The sequence below is a fragment of the Peromyscus leucopus genome, chromosome 18 (genome assembly GCF_004664715.2).
Source record: "Peromyscus leucopus breed LL Stock chromosome 18, UCI_PerLeu_2.1, whole genome shotgun sequence".
Classification (NCBI taxonomy): domain Eukaryota; kingdom Metazoa; phylum Chordata; class Mammalia; order Rodentia; family Cricetidae; genus Peromyscus; species Peromyscus leucopus.
The window spans coordinates 3,192,962-3,214,676 of record NC_051078.1 but is presented as its reverse complement, the minus strand read 5'-3'; the positions used below and the strand labels follow the sequence as shown (position 1 = coordinate 3,214,676).

The window sequence follows — 21,715 nt, the reverse complement described above, 5'->3', positions numbered from 1 at the left end:
CGCAGCCTCGTGACCCAGAGCCACTTCCGGGTCCGAGGCAACGTCCATCCTCCGGCCCCCGGGCGCGATGGGGGCGGGGCCGCGGGGCTCCTGAGTGGCGGGCGTGAGGGGCGGGGCGGGGCCAGTGCCAGCGTGCCGCTTTCTGATTGGTAGGCGCCTGGGCCCGCCCTCGAGGGGGAGGGGAAGGCCGGCATAAAGCATCTTCGCCGGGCGCCGCGGAGGTCAGTAGCTCCAGTCTAGTACGTCGATCACATCGTGTTGAAGATGAACGGGTGGCAGCGGCAGAGCCAGAATAAAAGCCGGAACCTGAGGCGAGAGGCGAGTACCGACCCCGTCTGCCCCTTCCCTTCCCAGCGTCGCCACCCCACAAAGCTGGGGCGGCCGCTCTTGGGATGTCGCCCCACCCCTCCATAGCGAGCTTGAGCACCGAGGGAGGGGTGACGGCGGGGACCCCTCTTCCCTGCCCCGTCTCGAGCTGGTTTGTGCTCTGCGCCTTAGGCAGGGGGGGTCTGGCTGCCCTGGGAAAGTCGTTCTCTGGATGGAGGACTGCGGGCGGGCGGCCGTCCTAGGCCTGTCCGGGAGAGGCGGGCCGCGGGACACACCCCCAACGGGGGACCCTGGCCGCGTCCACCTCTTCTCCAGCAGCGCCTCCGGCCAGCATGGCCACTCTAGTCGCTGACCCTAAGTTTAGGAGAGCCCTAAGTCTGACAGGCCTTTGGAGTGGGGCTGCTGGGGGAGGAGCATGTGAGGGTTTTCCCCTTTTCCGCAGAGGTCTCTGCACAAGAGAGCAGCCTGGCTCCTTCAACTGTGGGAAATTATTTGGGATGTCTCCAGGGCCTTTGTGCTTCTCCCAGGACTGATCTCTGCCTCTTAGTCCTGTCTCCCAACTAACCTCTGTAACCATTGCATCAGGCTAGCCCACTGTTTGCCTCTCCGCGCCCTCTGGCCTGGGGCTCCACTGCTGATGAAAGCCAGGTCCCACACACTGGAAGACCAAGGGAGTTTCCCCCAGAGGACGACAGCCCTGCAGAGAAACACTCAGGGCAATATTGCATCTCCAGTCCCCAGAGATAGGCCGCTCCGGCTCTGCCTCCGGGCTGAGTCCTCCATTCTCTGTGAGGGAAATTGGGGGAGTGGCTTTTTGCCTATTCATTCCTGACAAATGCTTAGTAAGCCCGGACTCTGTGCCAAGCATTGGAGGACCCAGGGTATATTAGGAGCAAAAGATAAAAGTCTTGCTCTCAATACAGTTTATATTTCTGCAGAAAGCAAAAGAAGTGCCATGGAAAAACAAATGCAGAGGACTAGGGCGCTCAGGACTGTGGCTAGGGCTTTGCTCTGTGTCGGGGATTACCTATGGGATTTTAAGTGAGAGACCCAAAGAAGGCAAGTGTGTGAGCCATGCAGAAGGGCAGGACAGGACAGTGGGCTGGACCGGAGTGGACATGAGAGGGTGGTGGACCGTGTAGAACCTTGCAAGCCCTTCTCAGGATGTGAGTCTTTAACGGTCACGAAACAGGAAGCCACTGGAGGGGTCTGAGCAGAGGAGGTCCGGTGTCACGGCGGGCGCGTGTTTAAATCCCAACACTCAGAGAGGCAGGGCCAGCCAGGGCTACACAGTGAGACCTTAACTCAAAATAAGTAACTACACAAATAAAGGGTTGGGGATGTAGCTCAGTGGCAGACTGCCTGCCTACTATATAGAGGACTCTATGGTCAACCCCAGAAATAAAGTAATACAAGACAAGTCTCACTAAAGCATAGTGTCACTCACATTTAATGCCAGCACTCGGGAGGCAGAGGCAATCAAATCTCTGTGAGTTCGAGGCCAGCCTGGTCTACAAAGCGAGTTCCAGGAAAGGCACCAAAACTACACAGAGAAACCCTGTCTTGAAAAAAAAACAAAAAAAAAAAATAATATTTTCAAGTTGCCAGTGCTTTAGACTGAGTTGTGGGATGTGAGAGGAGGAAGGAAGGAAGGATGCCCTTTTTTTTTTCTTTGGCATTAAGCCACTTAGAAGGATACAACCTTGGAAAGGAAAGGCCATCGGGAGGTTGTTTTAAAGGGGCATGCAGAAGGAGATAGCGGGTAGACTTGGAGTTGGAGGTCCCAGGACAGGTCTAGACTGGAGGCTGCCAATATGAGAATGGAGTGTAGCAAGTGCTGCTGCTGTATTTCTCTTCCCTGTAGGTTAACCCTCACTCTGGCAGATTTGAGGTCTATATGGAATTTAGAGAAAGCTTAGTTGGCTAGAACGGTGCTATTATGTAATCGGGACTACAAATGTCAGCAACTAAAAATAAAATCAAGCTTGCCTCTATCCTTGGAATTGGCTTCAGGAGTGTGTGTGTGTGTGTGTGTGTGTGTGTGTGTGTGTGTGTCTCAAGAAAAACTATACCCTGGTCTGCAGAGCTAGTTTCACAGCCAGAACTACAGAGAGAGGAGGACTCGAGGGCAGGAGGCTGGGGGTAAAGAACCTGTTCCTTTCCCTTTCAAACAGTAAACATTTACCTTTATTCTCCACAGTGTTCCAGAAGGAAGTGTATCTTCATACATCACCATACCTGAAAGCAGGTAACCTTCACCAGCCCCTTGTCAAAGTCAACCCCCGTGGCTTAGGGCTGTTTTGCTGGGACAGTACCAGAAGAGGCTTTGATCTGAACAGGCTTTCGCTGTCACACCATGTCTTGCTCTGTCCCCACAACGTTATTTTTAGAGCACAGCCCAATTGAAAGCTGGCTCTCAGCCACCTCAACAATGGCGATTGGTTGGTCTTTCTGATTCACAGTCCACAAGGTTAGACAAACCCCAAGGACTTTTTGCCCAAGCTTCCCACCCAGGAGAAAGGAAGACAGATGGTTTGGTAATTGCCCCTGGAATTTACCAGTGGTGTTCCCAAGTGAGATGAATACTTTTACTGTAATCCCGTAAGAGTATATGTGCATAGCCAAGCATAATGCCTCATACCTGTAAATCTCAGAACTTGACAGGCAGAGACAAGGGGATCATGACGTTCAAGGCCAGCCTGAGCTATCTACAGTAAAACCCTATCTCAATAAAAAGTGTGTTCTTAGGAGTTGGAGATGGTCAGTGGTCAAGAGCACTGGCTGCTCTTGCAGAGGACCTGGGTTCAATTCTCAACACCCACATGGCAGCATAAGACTATCTATGACTCTAGTTCTCGGGGAACCCATTGCCTCTCTGGTCTCCATGTGCACCAAGCACACACATAGCACATAGAAATTACATACATGTAAGGTACTCACACATACATATACAAATAATAAATACATTTTTGAAAAAAGAATGTATGTTCCGGCTGGACTGGGGTTCAATATTTGTGTGTGAGGCACTAGGTGTGATTAACCCCGAGAATCACACACAAGAATGTACTGCGTGTTTCCTTCAGTCCTGTAGTGTGCCCCACTAGCACATGTACAAGGCTCGGAAACTCATCAGTTTGCACCCCTGCTGCTCTTCAGGGGCCCTGAACTGGGTTCCAGTGTGCCCTTCAGGTGGTTCACAGCTGCTGAACACCAGCCCCCATCCTCTGCCCCCCCCCCCAAAGACACTGCTGCACTCACGTGAGCAGATGCGTACACATAAAACTTGTTTGTTACAGAAACAAGAGTAGAAAGGCCACTAAATATTTTGTTTACATTTATTGATTTTACGGGTTGTTATTTTGGTTTTTCAAGACAGGGTTTCTCTGTGTAGCCCTGGCTATCCTAGAATTCACTCTGTAGACCAGGCTGGCTTCGAACTCAGAGTGCTGGGATTAAATACCACTGCCTGGAGGGTTTAGTTAGTTTTTGTTTTTGTTTTAGTTACATTTATTTTTGTGTTGTGGGGGTGCTGGCCATGGTGTGCACGTGAAGGTCTAGACCATTTTGGGGGACCAGTTCTTCCCTTTACTAGGTGACTAAGGAATCAAACCCTGATTGTTGGCTTGGTTGGTGACAGGTAGTTCTAGTCATTCAGCTGTCTCTCTGCCCTACATTCATTGATGGTGTGTGCATGTGGAGGTCAGAGAACAACTTGTAGGTAATGGTTTTCCACTTCCCATCCCCACCAATGTGGCTTGCAAAGATCGACAGCCCACGCCCCTACCTGACCTGCAAGACTAGTACATTTTAAATCCTATGTGTTAAAATAGGCACGAGACCGGTTCACCAGCCGTGACGCATGGGACCTTTACCCTGTATGCTCTTCTCTAGAACCCAGTCCAACCACAGACATGGCAGCTGAGTCCCTGCCTTTCGCCTTGGAGGCGGTATCCAGCTGGGAGCTGGAAGCCTGGTATGAGGATCTGCAGGAGGTGCTGTCCTCGGATGACAATGGGGGTCCCTACATTCCATCCCCTGGGAATGAGGAGGTGAGTGAGGATGCTGGTCTCAAAGTGGGCAAGCAGGTGTGGTGGTGGTGCACACCTGGAGTCCTAGCACTTGCCGGGTGCAGGCAGGACGCTCGCCTCACGGCCAGCCTAAGCTTGGTGAGGTTGAGTCTAGCCTGCTTCAAAAGACAAGCAAAATAAAATAAACTCCACAAACCTGGGGAGTGTGTGTGCCTCTCCTCAACTAATGCCCATCTCCCTTTCTCTGCCTCCTTAAAGGAAGAATCGAAAACCCTCACCACTCTTGACCCCGCATCCCTAGCGTGGCTGACTGAGGAGCCAGGGCCAGCAGAGGTCACAAGCACCTCCCAGAGCCCTCGCTCTCCAGATTCCAGTCAGAGTTCTATGGCTCAGGAGGAGGAGGAGGAGGAAGGAAAATCGAGGAAACGGAAACAGAGCGGTCAGTGCCCAGCCCGGGCTGGGAAGCAGCGCATGAAGGAGAAGGAACAGGAGAACGAGAGGAGGGTGGCCCAGCTGGCCCAGGAGAACGAACGGCTCAAGCAGGAGATCGAGCGCCTGACCAGGGAGGTGGAGGCCACTCGCCGGGCTCTCATCGACCGCATGGTGAATCTGCACCAGGCATGAACAATTGGGGCCACGGTTCCCCAGCTCGGGTCACCTCCCGGCTCTCCTGGAGCGTACCGAACCCCACCCCACCAAGGCCGAGGGTGGACCCTCCACTGCATGCTGAGTAGGGAGAACAAAGGGCCTCAGCTGTGTGTGTGTGTGTATATACATGTATAGTGTACATTCTTTATTGTCCATACCCAGTAAAATGACTTTCTATGAACACCCTCCTCTCACTTCTTCTTCTTGCCTTTAGGGGTTTCCACAGGTCTCCCCTCGGCCAAAGCCAACTGTTTCTTTAGATCCAAGAGCTTCGTCACCTCAGCGGCAACCTGGTTCTTGTCTGCCTTCTGGGCTTTCAGCTCCCGAACTATGTTGCCCTAGAGAGGGGTGGGTGGGAGTGAGGGAACCACAGTGAGGCCTGGAGAAGCCGTGCAGGGACCCACACCTGCAGTCAGTCCCCAGAGGCCACCAGCTTCACACCTGCTTGGTCACTTCCTCCATCAACATCTGGATCTGCACCGGCCCAGCTGTTGTAACCGCCTCCACAGCTGCTGGCTTGGGGGATCCTTTGGCCTGGAACAGAGCAGTGCATTTATTCCTTGCTGCCATGAACCCCTCTGGTGCCCAGTTTTGACATAACAGCTCAGAGGAAATGGTTACCTGTAACTCCAAGGACTCTTCTAGCTAAGACAGGAAAGAAAGACTTAAGTGAGGAGGCGGCGAGGCCCAAGGTGGGAGGGGACAGTGAGGAGGATGCTGGGACAGTAAGGTGGAGCAAGGCCCAAGGTGGGAGGGGACAGTGAGGAGGACATGGGGACAGTAAGGTGGCACTGCCATGCTGGCCAAGGGAGGACACAGTCTAGTTTGCTCACCTGGCCCCCTCCAAAACGTTGCTTCAAATTTTCAATCTGGTCATTTTCCAGTTTTTGGAACAAAGGACTGACCTGGGGAAACACATCAGAATTAATCACTGATGACCTCTACCACCGCACAGAGACGCCCCACCCCCTCTGACACTTTTACAAGCAATAGGAGTGTGGCACTGGACAATGCCCAGAGCTCCCGACGAGTTCAGAGTGGGGTGGAAGGGAAGTGGGTACAAAGGAGACGAAGAGGGTCGAGTACACACTTATCACCCAGAGTCAGAGAACGGCTGGTAACATCAAGAGAGCAGGTCGTCACGGTCGGCACGCCTTTAATACCAGCGCTGGCAGAGCCAGGCGGATCTCTGAGTTCGAGGCCAGCCTGGGCTACAGAGCGAGATCCAGGACAGGCACCAAAACTACACAGGGAAACCCTGTCTCAGAACGCCCCCCGCCCCCAAAGCCCAAGTGCAGAATTGCGGAGGGATTTTGAGAACAGCTGTAGAGCCCCCTGTCTCAAAGCCAGAGATGCTTAGGTCTCTGGCCTCACCCCAAAGGCAGCACTGTAAAAACAAGAGTTTGGGTTGGCCAGCTCCGCCACCATCAACGAGACCTACTGTGCCAATCTCGTGACCTGCGGGTAAGGTGCAGATGAAGTTGGTGAGGAGGACATGGCAGGCAGGACGTGGAAGCTGTAGCTGGGTCTGGATGGTGGCGCTGACTGTAGGCATGTAAGGCTGCAGCATGACGGACAGCAGGGCAGCTATGTTCACTGCCACGCCTGTCACTGTGCCTGCCCGCTGCCTGAGGAAAAAGAGACGTCAGGCCACCGAGAGGCCAGCAGGCCACTGGACTCCACAGCCAGCCAGAGCTCCTGAACACACCTGTCCACCTCACTGCCTTTAATCCGTTTCCAGGGCTCATTCACTTGGATGTACTGGTTGCCATGTCGAGATATGGTAAGGATACTGCGCAGGGCATCCCGGATCCTGGGGGGAGGAGGCAGAGCACAAGGGTCTGTCACCACAGCAGTGTCCGGCTGCCACGACGGTCTGTCTGTCTGTCACCACAGCAGTGCCCGGCCGCCAGGACAGTCTGTCTGTCACCACAGCAGCGCCTGGCCACCAGGACGGTCTATCTGTCCCCACAGCAGCGCCCGGCTGCCAGGACGGTCTGTCTGTCACCACAGCAGTGCCCGGCCGCCAGGACAGTCTGTCTGTCACCACAGCAGCCCACAGCCGCCAGGACAGTCTGTCTGTCACCACAGCAGCCCACGGCTGCCAGGACAGTCTGTCTGTCACTACAGCAGCCCACGGCCGCCAGGACGGTCTGTCTGTCACTACAGCAGCTCACGGCCGCCAGGACGGTCTGTCTGTCTGTCCCCACAGCAGCGCCCAGCTGCCAGGACTGTGCCGGAAGTCACTTACCGGACCTTCTCGAGCAGCTGGTGGTAGTGCTGGAGCTCCCAGGAGACATGGGCCAGCAGGCGTCTGTCCTCGGGGGCAAGTACCATCTCAGGCACACAGCCCCCAAAAAACTTGGACACAAACATGCCAGCCCTTGGGGTCGGGGGAGAAAAGACAACGTTATTGTCCAGTTTCCTTCAAGAAATTTCATCCCGCTTCCATAACTCTTCGAGCTCAGGCCAGCCAGATGGCTCAGCAGATAAAGGCTGCCACCAAGCCCAGTGACCCGAGTTCAATTCCTGGATCCACATGGTGGAAGGAAGAACTGACTCAAGAGGTTGTACATGTTGTTCACTGCACAGTGTGTCAACTATACCCCTCACACACAGCAAACAAATGTAAAAACCAAAACACAACATTCTTACAGCTGGGTGGTAGTGGCGCACACCTTTAATCCCAGCACTGGGGGAGCGGGGGAGGCAGAGGCAGGCGGATCTCTGTGAGTTCGAGGCCAGCCTGGTCTACAGAGCAAGATATGGGACAGGCACCAAATCTACACGGAGAAACCTGTCTCAAAAAAACCAAAAACCAAACCAAACAAACAAACAAAAAAACCAAAAAAAAACCCACATTCTTGTGGCATTCCTGTGCAAGCCTGAGAATTCCTGGCCCCTCAAACTCGAATAAATCTTAAATCTACATTCTCGCTGGGCGGTGGTGGCGCACGCCTTTAGTCCCAGCACTCGGGAGGCAGAGGCAGGCGGATCTCTGTGAGTTCGAGGCCAGCCTGGTCTCCAAAGCGAGTTCCAGGAAAGGCGCAAAGCTACACAGAGAAACCCTGTCTCGGAAAAAAAAAAAAAAAAAAAGAAAAGAAAAACACATCAGAATACACAAGGCCCAAGGGTCTGCTCTATGACCAGCTCTGCCCAACCACCTATCTAACTGCTGGCGTGCCTCAAGAACACAGTCTGGTGTGCTGGCGTGGCAGCCAGCCCAGTCCACGGCAACAACTCCCCCTTCCCTTTCTTTCTTTTTCTTTTCTTTTTTTTTTTTTTAAAGATTTATTTATTTATTTATTATGTACACAGTGTTCTGCCCGCATGTATCCCTGCAGGCCAGAAGAGGGCACCAGATCTCATTACAGATGGTTGTGAGCCACCATGTGGTTGCTGGGAATTGAACTCAGGACCTCTGAAGGAGCAGTCAGTGCTCTTAACCTCTGAGCCATCTCTCCAGCCCCTTTTTTGGTTTTTCCAGACAGGGTTTCTCTGTGCAGTTTTGTGCCTTTCCTGGAACTCACTCTGTAGCCCAGGCTGGCCTCGAACTCCCAGAGATCCGCCTGCCTCTGCCTCCTGAGCACTGGCATTAAAGGCGTGCGCCCCACCGTTGCCTGGCTCCCCATTCCCATTCTATCAGCCTTCTCCCATGTAGCAGTTCTCTCCACTTTGGGGTGGAACTCTCCACCGATCCCTTCCTACCTGTTGATGAAGTTGCCCAGGTTGTTAAGCAGCTCAGAATTGTTTTTAGTCATCATGTCTGTCCAGGAGAAGGCACTGTCCTGACCCTCAGGGCGAATGTACAGCAGATAAAAGCGCCAGATGTCAGCAGGGATCCCTGTGTCCTGGGCCATGTCTCCAAACACTCCTACCCCCCGGCTCTTAGAGAATTTCCCATCCTCATAATTCAGGTACTCTGGACAAAGAGAAGGATTCCAATCACATCCCTCACTCACCCACTGCCTCTCTCCCTTTCTCTCAATGGTGAGCGTCCAAAACGCCTTTCCTTCAATAGCTTACACGGGTCACCAAGTTCCATGCCTCCATTCTTGCTTATAATAGTTTTAGCTTTAGATTTTTGCTTTCAAGTTGTTTTCCCTATTTTGGATGGAATTCTCATGCTTTAATTATTTCCTATTTCATGTCAAATCCAACCTAAAACCTAGCCCCTCTCCAGGCTCTTCCAAGTATTGCCTCAGGCCTAGGAACACCACCGCTGTGCTCTGCCAGGCACCTACCTGTAGCGATGAGGTGCTTGACTAAGGTGTAGTTGTCCTCAGCTCCTAGGGCTGAGCAGGGAAAGACCAGGCCATGGAAGGGAACGTTGTCTTTGGCCATGAACTGGTAAAGGTCCACCTAGGAGAAGGCAGTGAAGAGACAGCCTGAGACTTTCCACCTCTAACACCTCTCACATAGCCTGTCCCCACAGACGGGCTGAGGCTGCTTACTTGTTCTGGATTCTTCCACCATCTCTCCCACTGGTCTGTGTAGTTGGCTGTGATGGACAGGTAACCAATAGTGGCATCAAACCAGACATAGAATACCTGGAGGAAGGACACAGGAGTGAAGCCCCAAGTCTCAGCTGAGAGGAAGCATCATCAGCCTTTTAAGCTGCCAGCCCACAGACTCAGTCCTGACTGAGCACTTAAACCATGACCAAAGGAGAAAGGTATCTACCTTGTCCTCAAAGCCTTCCAAAGGCACCGGGGTTCCCCATTTGAGGTCTCTGGTTATGCATCGTGGCTTGAGGCCATCTCGAAGCCAAGAACGAATAATAAATCGAGCGTTGGGTGTCCAGTCACTGCCAGGCAACGTCTTCCCCAGCCAGTCCTCCAGCCGCTTTTCCAACTGAGACGAGAGAAATGGAGATGACTCAGGACCGTCCCAAAGGGGCTGGCACCAAGTGAGTGAGTACAAACGTTGTCAATAGTTGGTAATAAATACAGCTAAAATTAAAAGATTCATGACCAGGGACATCTAGGAAATGATCAACAAACTTACTCAACAAAAAGATTGCTAAGATGGATACATAAATATTGTCTGTGAAAGCAAGAATATATGGAAACTAAACTGAGTATGGCAGCATGGACTTCGATAATTCTCTAAACTGAGTATGGCAGCATGGACTTTGATAATTCTGGCTACTCAGGCGGCACAGGGGAGAGAACAGTCAGGAACTTGTGAACACTAGGCACACACTCTATGCTGAGTAGATTTATTTCAAGACTGTTTTTTAGTGGATTTTCTTTTTAAGTTATTTGTCTATGAATATGGGTATTTGCTTGAATGTATATCCATGTGTCATGTGCCCACAGTGCCTAGAGAAGCCACAATAGAGCCTTAGAGGCCCTGGGACTGGAGTTACAGCTGAGTGAACTACCATGCAGATGCTGGCCCTCTGAGAGAGCAGCCAGTATTCTTAAGGGCTAAGCAATCTCTCCAGCACCAAGCCCTTGCATTTTTTGAGACAAAGTCTTATTATTTAGAGCAGGCTGGTCTTGAACTTACTCTGCACCCCAGACTGGCCACAAACTCATAATCCTCCTGCCTATGCCTGCCATAGTGATGGGGTGTATACATATCATCATGCCCAGCAATACCCAGCATTTTTCTTTATTTCATACGGGTGTGTGTGTGTGTGTGTGTGTGTGTGTGTGTGTGTGTGTGTGTTGTCATGGACATGTGGCAGATGTCTTTACCTGGTGAGCCAGCTCTCTAAACACTGTTTTATGTTTTTCAAGACAGGACCTCACTGATGTAGTATCAAACTATACAAGTGAAGATGGACTTGACATCCTGACCCTCCTACTGTTTTCTGCTATTGGGTTTACAATATGTAAGGTCCAGAAACACTCAGTCTTTAAAAAAGATTAATTCCCAAATAGTCATTCTGTATAAAAGGTTTACTAGAAATGAAAATACTCTTCAGAGGACCCAAGTTCAGTTCCCAGCACCCACACTGGGTGATTCACAACTACCTACAACTCCAGCTCCAGGAGATCTGACGCCCTCTTCGGTTACACACACACACACACACACACAGGCACAAAATAGAAACAAAAAAACTAAAATAAAAAGTTGGGCATGGTGACGATACCTAAACATTAAAAGAAACAAAAACCACTTGAGAGCGGATGGCTATCAGTGCGGCTGAGGCAGAGGGAGCTGAAGAAGACCCCTGAAAAGCAGACTGAGGCGAAGACCGACTGACTCACCTTAGGTAAGTCCAGGAACAGGTGCTGAGAGGACCTCACCACAGGGCGTGACCGGCAGACTTTGCATTGAGGTTTCTGTAAAGATAAATTCCAGAGAGGGTGTAATCCCGGGGGGGGGGAGCAGGTAGGATCAGAGCCGAGGTGAGGGGGAACTGGCAGGCAAGCTGAGGGGCATGCAGGGAGGGACCGTTCAGCTGCCCTCTAGACTAGCATCGCAGCTCACAGTAAGCCCACCCCCCCCACCCCCCCAGTATGTGGCCTCCTTGCAACACAGACACTGTAGCAATATTTGTTCCCGAGACTCTGGTCTCTGTGTTCTCACTCCATAGAGAAATGAGCATTCTTAGCACAGGTTAGCCACAGAGCACTGCACTGTTCATTCCATAGAGAAATGAGCTTTCTTAGCACAGGTTAGCCACAGAGCACTGCACTGTTCACTCCATAGAGAAATGAGCATTCTTAGCACAGGCTGGCTACTCAGTTGTGTAAAGAAAAAGGAAAAGACACACAGCCCCTCTCCTTGAGGTTACAACCAATAAGGGAAAGGTGGTGTGCCTGGGACCTTTATAAAGGGCCTTTATAAGCATGGGCCTTTATAAAGCCAAATGGCCAGAGATAATTCTGTAGTATAAGACTACACAGACACTGAAAAATGGCGGCAGAGGGAAGGAATTAAGAGGAGAAGCTAATCTGATCTAAGGTTCTTTGGTTTGGGTTGGTTTTTTGAGACAGGGTCTCTCTAGGTCGCTCTGGCTGTCCTGGAAGGCGGTATGTAGACCAGGCTGCATCTGGTACGTCCACAGAGACTCACTGGCCACTACCTCCCAAGTGCTTGGACTGAAGGCATGCCCAGCTCTTTAGTGCTGTTTGAGAGACAGGGTCTTAGAGGCTGACCTCAGACTCCAAATGGCCTTGTATCCACCTCCTGAGGGCTGGGACGGCGGTGTGTGCCACCCTGCATGGCGGATCTAAGGGGTTGTTCTGTTTTGATGTATTTATCTGGTGTGTGAGTGTGAGCATGTGGAACTCAGAGGACAACTTTCCTGACTGTTTTCCCTCCCACCACATGGAGTTCTGGGTCGCCAGGCTTGGCGGCAAACGCTTTTACCTGCTCAGCCATCCTGCCAACCCTGACCTGTAGTTCTCAACATGAGACATCTCTTCCCAACTGCTTTTTAAGACGTCTGCAGGCACCTAAGTGGAGCAAAAGCAAACGGTACTGCTGCATTCAGCTCCAAGCCTCCTTCTCTTAATCTTGCCTGTGTACACAGATGGCACTACCATCTACCCAAGCCCCCTAAAACCGGGATCTCCCTCATATTAGCCAAGTACTGCACCACTGAACTACACCTCCAACAAGCTATCCTTTGTTTGACTATCCAGCGCTTGCTTTCTAACACACACCCCAAAGCCACTGTTCTCCCCATTTCTTGGTACTAGTGACCTGCTGTAACTAGTTTAACGTCATCTTCTTGTAGTCCAGCCTCCAGAGCTTTCTCCTCACTCCTCTTTCTTCCATCCCATCAGTTTTCCACACAGCAGCTTCCCACTCAACTAGACTAATATCTAAACTGCCTCAATGTCTTCCTCAGTGTCCCCATGTGAGATAAAAGCCTGTCTTGTCCATTCCCAGTCTAGAATTGGCCTATTAAAAGGACTCAAAAACATTTGTTCAATAACTGAATAATAAGTAAATCAACAACTAGAAGTCAGCAGTATTTACGAAGAAAAGAATAACCTGTCAGGTGATACCAGCACTTGGGAGCCAAAGGCTCATTCCTGGAGGCCAGCCCGGGCTACAGAGCAAGTTCTAAAACATCCAGAGCTACGTAGAGACCCCGTCTCATGAGGAGAGAGAAAAAAGACTCATCTAAAGTAGCACTCGTCAGACAGCCAAAAGCTAAACTAAGTCTGTCTATGGCCCTGCACTGTGCTAAGCACAGAGGAACTGCCCACGCAGAAATTAGCATGAGATCCTGGGTACTAAATATTAAAACCCTGGCCAGGCATGGTGGCACACAGTTTTAATCCCAGCTCTCAGGAAGCAGAAACAGGTGGATCTCTGAGAGTTCCAGAGAAGCCTAATATATGATGAGAGAGTTCCATGCCAGCCACGCTACACAGTGAAACCCTGATTCAAAATAAATAAAACTAAAAATTTTGAGTAAGCTGGGTGGCAGTGGCTGCACACCTTTAATCACTCGGGAGACAGAGCCAGGCGGGTCTCTGTGACTTTTAGGCCAGCCTGGTCTACAAAGCAAATTCTAGGACAGGCTCCAAAGCTACACAGAGAAAACCTGTCTCAAACTCCCCCCCCCCCAAAAAAAAAAAACCCAAAAAGTTGATGTACCCACCAGGGCCCACGGCTCCAAGGGCACGGTGGGATGGAGCCTGCCCACCAGGATGGAGCCTGCCCACCAGGGCCCACGACTCCCACAGAAGAACGAAACTGAGTGTCCTTTTCCTGTTCTTCTGAAGAGATAAACAGTTGTTTGTTTCCTTTGGGGCCCCTGAGATCTCCCTCTTACCTTGAGTTCAATGGCATTGATGAGCTTGCCACACTTGTCACACTGGTCACCTCGGGCCTCCTCGTAGCCACAGAAGGGACACACTCCCTCCACGAAGCGGTCGGCCAGGAAGCGCGCACACTGCTCACATCGCAGCTGCTCCACGGTGTCTTGCAGCACAAAACCCCGCGTCAGCAACCGCTGGAAGATGTCCTGGGTGATCCTGGCCAGGTCAGGGAGCAGGGTGAGAAGAGGGGCCGGGGTGGGGACCCGTCCCCCTCTGCTGCTCTAAGCAGACACCCACACTCGTCGGGGCGGGCCGCCTCTCCCTACGCAGAGCCCAGGGCGCCCTGGGATCTCCAGCTGCCCTCCGCACTGCACAGGAGCTCACTTGGGCTGACTTCCTGTTTACAGATCTGTTCTTTGGTTTGGGTTTCATCTGGCTTTGAGGCAGGTCTCACCGGGCCAACACTGACACTACTGCGACCTCCTGGTCCCCCGCCTCCACCTCTGAATGCTGTGATTACAGCGGTTGGCCACAGCCAGCTTAGCCCCCCGTGTCTGTACTCAGGGCTGACGTGCTCAGCAACGTCAACTGTCCATCTGTCTGCAGCTTCTGTGAGGACTTCACCAGGCAGAGAAAGAATGGATTTATGTGCTATAAACATAACAGACTCCACGCTGGGCTTCGTGGCAAACACCTGTAATCCCTCCCAACCTCAGAGTTACAATCTGAGGCAAGAGGATTGCCACAAGTTCGAGACCCGCTTAGGCTCACAGTAAGACCCTGTCTTAGGAAGACCCCTAGTCAGCCAGAGGATGGAAGGCAGTGGACAGAAGGCAGGGAAGTCCTCTCTCCCCTCCCTCAGGTGTTCCTTCAGGCCCCAGGCCCTGCTTGGGCTCCTGTAAACAAGGGACCTTCTCGAGGCCTGAAAACCACCCAGGGGACATTCCAGGGCAATGGTCAGAACCCAAGCTCAGCCTGGTCCCTAGTCTGCCACCCTGGTCCTGTCTCTGTCTCTTCTCACTACCCCTGCTCTTAGCTTCCGGTCCGTTTCCGCCTCACGGTGGGGAACCTACTTGGTCTGCTGAGGCGTGGTGGTACGACCAAAAGTATCGAATGAGATGTTAAACCAGCGGTAGATGTCAGCGTGGATGGCGTGGTATTTGTCACAGATTTCCTGGGGGGTCAGACCCTCTTCCATAGCCTTGGTCTCTGTTGCTGTACCATACTCATCTGTCCCACACAGATAGAGGGTATTCCACTGGCGGAGGCGGGAGTATCTAGAAGGATACAGGGTTATGGGAGGACTCCTCCAGCCCCTCCATCCTACTCCCGTGGGGTCCACGCCTCCCTCTGGAGAGCTCTCCTCCAGCAACTGGCTCTACCTCGCAAAGACATCAGCACTGAGCACACAGCCAATGATGTTTCCAAGATGGGGGACATTGTTGACGTAAGGGAGGGCACTTGTGATGAGCACATTCCTTTCCCCAGCCACAGGCAACCTGGTAAAAAGGAGAAAGAGACTAGTCCACAGCAGAGATGCAAATATCATAAAAAGCAAAGTGTACAGAATACCGACAGACTAGGTGCCCCAGACCAAAGTCTTCCTTCACAGGGGACTAGAATCCTGGGGTTGCTAGTAAGGACCCTGCTCAGTCAGCGAGGTTCACGAACCGCGCTGTGAACTGCGTATACGCATTCCAACAGCTGTCTCTCTTCACTCGCATGGCCTGAACTCCTTCTCAGGCTCAAACTTCCCAGCATGTGTCTGCCTGCCATTCACTGTTCCCAAGAAGCTTCCCAGTACTGACCTCTTCTTACCAAGTTTTGTTATTAGGACCCCTATTCGTTAGCTGAAGCCACTACAGCTTGTTAGCCCCATAGAGGTAGAGCTGGGGGATCCTGGGTCAAGCTCACTAGCTAGACTGGCCAGAACCAGAGAACTCCAGAGTCACCAGCAGACCCTGAGGTCTCAGTGAACGAAACGGAGAATGATCAAGGAAGACATCACTCACCCACGCATGCACACATGCATGCGCGCGCGCGCGCGCGCGCGCGCACACACACACACACACACACACACACACGCACTCGCGCCCGCAGAACCAACACTGTCTTCAGACACTCTCTCTTTTCCAAAGCCATTTCTAGTCATGCCACTCAGTGTGCCGACGGAAGTCACTCATTACCCTTTACTGCTTCACCACCCCCCTTGGCAGCTCAGCTGCACACATCCCCAGCCCCACCCCCTGGCACTTTCTTTCCATGATCGCTGGTCCCGATGCCCGCACTGTTCTTCCCAGCGGAGGCAGCACACCAATCGGGTGGTCTGTCTATTGCCAGGAACACTGCACAGCTGACTGCCTCCACAGAATCGTCTCTCTCATCCATTTCTTGGCCTGTCTTCCCATAACTGGATCGTCAGCTGTTGAAGGTCAAGTTACAGATCTTCTGCAGGGACCCTCCCTAACAACTGGTCCTGCTGTCTCTGCGGCAACCCAGGTCCTTAAACACACTCTGCACCAGGCTGTGGAGAGGTCCTTCTGCATCACCCTTAAACTCCTCTTCTCACGGGTGTTCCAGCTACTGTGACAGACAAGCGTGCCCTGGTTCTATTATCCAGTTGTCCTCCCTGTTCCTGGAGTACTTCCAATCTGATGTCACGAGCGGTACCAAGCCTACAGCTACTAGCTTCCCCCCTCACCTAGGACAGCAAACTGGCACAGCTCACGTACAGTGTCAATAAACCTAACAATCTAACAGTTCTAACAACATGCTCTAATAAAAGTTATCTAAAACTCAGGGATGGCCGGGCGGTGGTGGTGCCCGCCTTTAATCCCAGTACTCAGGAGGAGGCAGAGGCAAGCGGATCTCTGTGGTAAAAAGCAAGTTCCAGGACAGCCAGGGACTTGTGGATGGATATGTCCAGAGTTTTTCCATTAAAATTTTTCAGACCTGGGCAAAACTTTGGCAGCAGAACTTCAGAAGGAATTTGGTGTGTAGCTGTTGACTGGGTTAGTGTACAATGGAACAGACGCAGCAGGGGCTGGAGCAGAGCAAGCCAAGCACACACGTCCACACCTGCACCCTCCCTCTCCCACACACAACACACACACAAGTAATAAGACAACCTAACTGGCTTATGAAGTCTATTTGTGCAGTACTGAGGACATCGCCGGGGCCTGTCTGATCAGGGGATAACCGGTTTTGAACGACAGGGTCACTACACAGCCAGGCCGGCCTAACCTCCTGGTCCCCTTGTCCGCTGGGACTAATCTGCGTAGGACAGCACACCTGGCTCCCAGCCCTGGCTTCACCTTTTCAGACAAGGTCTACTTAAGTTGCCCAAGTTGGTCTTGAGCTTGAAAGGCTCCTGCCTCAGCCTCCCAAGTAGCTGGGATGACAGGTTAGGCCGATGCCGGTTGGCTCCGCTTCTGTTTAGGCATTTAAACACTTAGCCAGTACAAACATGTGAAAAGGTTTATCTTTTGGCAGACATGGTGGCACATATATTTAATCCTGGCAGAGACAGAGCTCTGTGAGTTCCAGACCAGTGTGGTCTACACAGTGAGTTCCAGGCCAGCCAAGGCTAAACCTTGTCTTGAAGGGGATAGGGGCGTGGAGGGACAGATGAGGGGTTAAGGTGTGTGCTGCTCTTTCAGAGGACCTAGGATGGATTCCCAGCACCCACACAGTGGCTCATAACCATCTTTACCCCAGACCCAGGACATCAGATACCTTCTTCTGACCTCCATAGGAACTATGCATGCATGTGGTATCCATACAGTCAAAACACCTGGACACATAAAATAAAATAGATAAATCTGAAAGATTACTTTTGGAGTGTGGCCGGAGTGCCACAGCACACACGGAGGTCAAAGGACAACTGCGTGTGGTCTGTTTTCTCCTTCCACCTGATATGGTTCTGGGAGTCAAACCCCGGTCATCAGGCTTGTGCAGAAAGTGCTTTACCCCCGGGCGGTGGTGGCACACGCCTTTAATCCCAGCACTCGGGAGGCAGAGCCCGGCGGATCTCTGTGAGTTCGAGGCCAGCCTGGGCTACAGAGTGAGATCCAGGAAAGGCTCCAAAACTACACAGAGAAACCCTGTCTCGAAAAAAAAAAAAAAAAAAAAAAAAAAAAAAAAACAAAAACAAAAACCAAAAAAGTGCTTTACCCACCAAACCATCCCGCTGGGCCCTCAGCTAGAAGAGGGGCCTAGCTTGGTGTGGTGGTACACTGTCGTCGTCCCAGCACCCAGGGGAGAGGCCAGACAATAAAGAGTTCAATGTCATTTTCAGCACAATGAGTCTGAGGACAGACTGGGCTAAAAAAATATTCAAAAACAGAGAGGTCTTTGGTTTCATGATTTTTTTTTCCCCCTCACAGTGTCCTGTTTTTTTCCTTCCTGGGACTTCATTAAAATTCATAAATATACAACTTGCAGCAGTTTTGGGGACACCTCTCTACCCTCCTGGAACCAACGTTCCATGAGCACAGAGGATGCCTGCTGTCCCCCAGCAACCGTTTCCCGTTATGAGCCACACCCCATCCTTGATGTCTACTCACACCGGCTGGGGCCGGGGCTGAAGTGGGGGCAGGCTTCCCAGACCCTCTTCCCAAGCAGTCACAGCCATGACTATGTCCTCCTCAGACAGGGTAGCCAGCTCCTCCTCCTACGAAGAATGAAGAGAACCCCTTGCCACATGAGGGGGCCCCAGGGTAGAGAAACTCACCTCCTGTTCTCTACCGAGGACAGTCAACATCCACCTCCTCGCCCCCTCCTCCCTCAGGCCCTGAGACGCTGAGGTGCCCCCGCCCCGTTCCATACCTCAGGTTCATTGCTGACAGCCCTCCCCTCGGGAGGCCGGGGCTGGGGCTGGGGCTGTTTCTGGAGGTAGGGGCGCAGAGCCTGGGCCCCCTGATGTTTCAGCACGGTTTCTGCGGCTTGCCGACATGGCTCCTGGGTACTCAGCGTCTGGAACCAGCTTTGGAGGGCACCCAATTCCTCTGTAGGCATAGCAAAAAAAAGAACAAACTTGAGGACCGCGACTGGGCAGGCAGGCAGGCGTGGACCTCTCCCCTCTGAAGGGTTCTCCAGGGGCACTCCCCGGCTCTTTGGTCATACTCTGCTATAGTTCCCTGGGAAACAGTACCCTGAAGTGAATACTCAGTATATCCTATTGTTCTACAGCCCTGTACCGAACTTCTGGGGTTGGAGGATGAAGTGACATGTACAGTTCTCACCAGGGAGGTAAGCCGGGTCTTGCAGTAATGGATACAGTGCTCCCCACAAAACAATGTCAGCTAGAGATTCTGTGTCCTAGAGAAAGAGAAAAGTACACAGTTGAAGCACTCATGTATTCCCCAATGGTAATAGCAAATGCGTGCTTTTTTTTTTTCTTTTTCTTTTTGAAACACGGACATGTAGACCAGGTTGACTTGGTACTTGCAGAGATCTCCTGCCTCTGCCTCCACAGTGCTGGAATTAAAGGTGCGTGCCACCACCACGACTTTCTTTCTTTTTTTTAAATAAGGTCTCACATAGCTCTAGAGGGTCTTGAACCTATGGATGACTTTGAACTTCTGATCCTCCTGCTTCTACCTCCCAAGAGCTAGGAGTGCAGGTGTGTGCCACCACATGCAGCATGTACTTTCTATGTGCCAAGTACTGGGTGAGACAATGCACGTTTTCTAACATGAGCCTCACATTAACTCTAAATAAAGTTAGAAACTATTACTTCCATTTCACAAATGAATAAAAAAAAAAAATCAAGGATTAGTGGTGGCGCACGCCTTTAATCCCAGCTTTCAGGAGGCAGAAGCAGGCGGATCTCTGAGTTCCAGGCCAGCCTGGTCCACAGATCAAGTCCCATTCAGGACAGCCAGGGATATGCAGAGAATCCCTATCTCGAAAAACAATAAGGATTATAGAGTTAAGTGATATGTCAGTGTTACACTGCTAATAACTGGGGTCTGAATACCATCTCCCCTCTAAGTCCTACACCATAACCCTTCAACAAACCACACATCAAAACCAACTCACCCCGGCCAGGAAAGGACAGTTCTGACGACTCAGGCTGTGATCAATGTGAGTCAGGGCCCTCCGAAGCGGGCCAAGGACATCTTCCCCTCTCTTCCCTTGAACCACTAGACAGTGTAGGGCAGCGGACAACACCGGCTAAAACGCAGGGGACACGGGTCAGGAGGTTCATACGGAGGAAGAGCAGCCTGCCCTCCCCGGCCCGTGAATCTCACCTGCAGCTCTGTGGCTTCCCACTCCAGCCACTGGTTGGTAAGGTCATCCTGCTCCCAGCCGGAAAGCAGAAAGAAATACCTGCCGAGGGAGAGAATAGAGGTTAAAATCGAAGGGGTCCTTTTGTGTTGTTCATGTATGAACCCTCAGTGAAACAGTGTTTTTGCAAATAAGGTCACACAAAGGTCAGTGAAGCCACCTCCCCACACCAAGAACCAATACTGACCGGCAGATCGCACTAGTAGAGAAGAGGTAGTTGCCACTATTCAGCTGCAAGACGGGGACCTTAGGCCGGGTCAGGAATGGTACCACACACTCTTGAGACAGAGGAAAAATGAGTGAAAACAGGGCTAAGGAAAGACATTATTCGACAACTTTACAGTGTGTGTGTGTGTGTGTGTGTGTGTGTGTGTGTGTGTGTGTGTGTGTGTGTGTGTAGGGGGAGGGGGAGGATCGCAGCGTCAATCTGTGGTTTCCAAGACAGCCACACTAGAAGGGGGTGGGTCTGGAGCACGCTGGAGAGGCCAGCAAGTGTTGAGACCGCCAACTGGAAACAACAGGTGGGAACTACCCCGAGGAGGTAGTGCCCAACAGAGCGGTGCCGGAACTGACCTGAGCTTCACAGTGGGAGCCCGGCACGAGGAGAGCGGGAGAGGATTTGACAAGAGAACTCACTCTTAAAAAGTCACCCCAATCACTGGCTGGGAATCAGAGGTAAACCGGGTGTGCATATGTCTGTGCCGAGGCCCTAAAAGAGGGAGGGAGGGAGGGAGGGGGGTCCCTGACAAGCCGACAGAGCGGTAGCTAGCTGGAGGTTATCACGAGTGCACGGGTTGAGGGAGCTGCGCGGTAGTTGGGAAGGGTAAGGAGACCACGGAGTGAGACCGGAGCGTGGGAAACCAGGCGAAGACGAGGACGGGAAGAATGCAGCGAGGGTCATCACCATGGGAAGGAACTTAGGAAGGATCGAGGACTGAAAGGGGGTGGCGTGGCCATCAATAACGGGGAGGGGACTGGGGGGACGGGCGCTGGAGTGGGGCGGACACCCGTGAGACGAACGCCCCGCGCCCCCCCCCAGCAGCCACTCGAGTACCTTCCGGGCCCACGGTGCTGATGAGCAGCTCCGCCTGGCCCCGGGCCCTCGCGGCCGCAGCCAGCACTGGCAGGCTCCCCGGGGAGCCCCTCGCTCACGAACAGTCTCATCTCGCCCCGGAGCCCACGCTGATGCAACCGGAACCGGCCTCCCGCCTCCGGGATCGCCTCTCCCTCCACCCCCGCTGCTAGGTACCTCGGGAAATGGAGTTCCCTGTCGGCCCGACGCCCGCGGCCGGCTCCGGGGGCGTGGACTACTGATCCCAGCATGCACCCTTTAAGAAACAGGAAGCGGTGACCGACGAGACCCGGAAGCCAGCGGTGGGGGCTGGCGCGGCGCTTTTGGGTCCGGCGCTCGGCGAGCCTTCGGGGCGAGCCGGCTGCTCCGACGCGAGGGGCCCCGCGGGGTGGTGTTTTCTGACCTCGGTGTGAGCGATAAAGTGGCGGTCACGATTGCTGCTGCTCGCACTCGCCGATTCACGTTATGAATAAGATTTTTTTCGTTTGTTTTAATGCGTGTGTGCACGGGGAGATGGGAGCGTGCACTGCGTGCGTGTCGGGGCCGGAGGACGCCTTCCGGGAGTCCGGCTGACCGTCGGGGTGGCCCAAGCTTGGCGGCAATGCATTTAGTCC

General features: G+C 52.5%; 2 protein-coding genes across 2 annotated transcripts; one reads left to right on the top strand and one right to left on the bottom strand.

The window, feature by feature from the left end:
• Window positions 1-174: 174 nt before the first annotated feature.
• Window positions 175-5,184, top strand: Ddit3 (DNA damage inducible transcript 3). The gene is made up of 4 exons (XM_028886247.2): window positions 175-318; window positions 2,528-2,575; window positions 4,219-4,376; window positions 4,614-5,184. The coding sequence occupies exons 3-4, from the start codon at window positions 4,239-4,241 to the stop codon at window positions 4,977-4,979; spliced, it is 504 nt and encodes a 167-aa protein (XP_028742080.1). The 5' UTR covers window positions 175-318; window positions 2,528-2,575; window positions 4,219-4,238; the 3' UTR covers window positions 4,980-5,184.
• On the bottom strand, window positions 5,126-21,208 carry Mars1 (methionyl-tRNA synthetase 1). The gene is given in 23 exon segments (XM_028886246.2): window positions 5,126-5,341; window positions 5,445-5,537; window positions 5,625-5,648; window positions 5,837-5,908; window positions 6,445-6,631; window positions 6,712-6,816; window positions 7,255-7,386; window positions 8,712-8,925; window positions 9,248-9,365; window positions 9,458-9,553; window positions 9,687-9,857; window positions 11,225-11,299; window positions 13,753-13,954; window positions 14,812-15,015; window positions 15,121-15,237; window positions 18,304-18,410; window positions 18,566-18,744; window positions 18,982-19,057; window positions 19,781-19,915; window positions 19,993-20,071; window positions 20,217-20,307; window positions 21,084-21,171; window positions 21,173-21,208. Coding segments are annotated over 23 exon segments (2,733 nt in total). The 5' UTR covers window positions 21,194-21,208; the 3' UTR covers window positions 5,126-5,194.
• Between the last annotated feature and the right edge of the window lie 507 nt (window positions 21,209-21,715).

Bases quoted from the DNA above. Each gene is read 5' to 3' on its own strand.
- Ddit3 (XM_028886247.2), top strand. From the start codon at position 4,239: ATGGCAGCTGAGTCCCTGCCTTTCGCCTTGGAGGCGGTATCCAGCTGG. The intron at 4,377-4,613 runs GTGAGTGAGGAT...GCCTCCTTAAAG, and splicing joins CATCCCCTGGGAATGAGGAG to GAAGAATCGAAAACCCTCAC.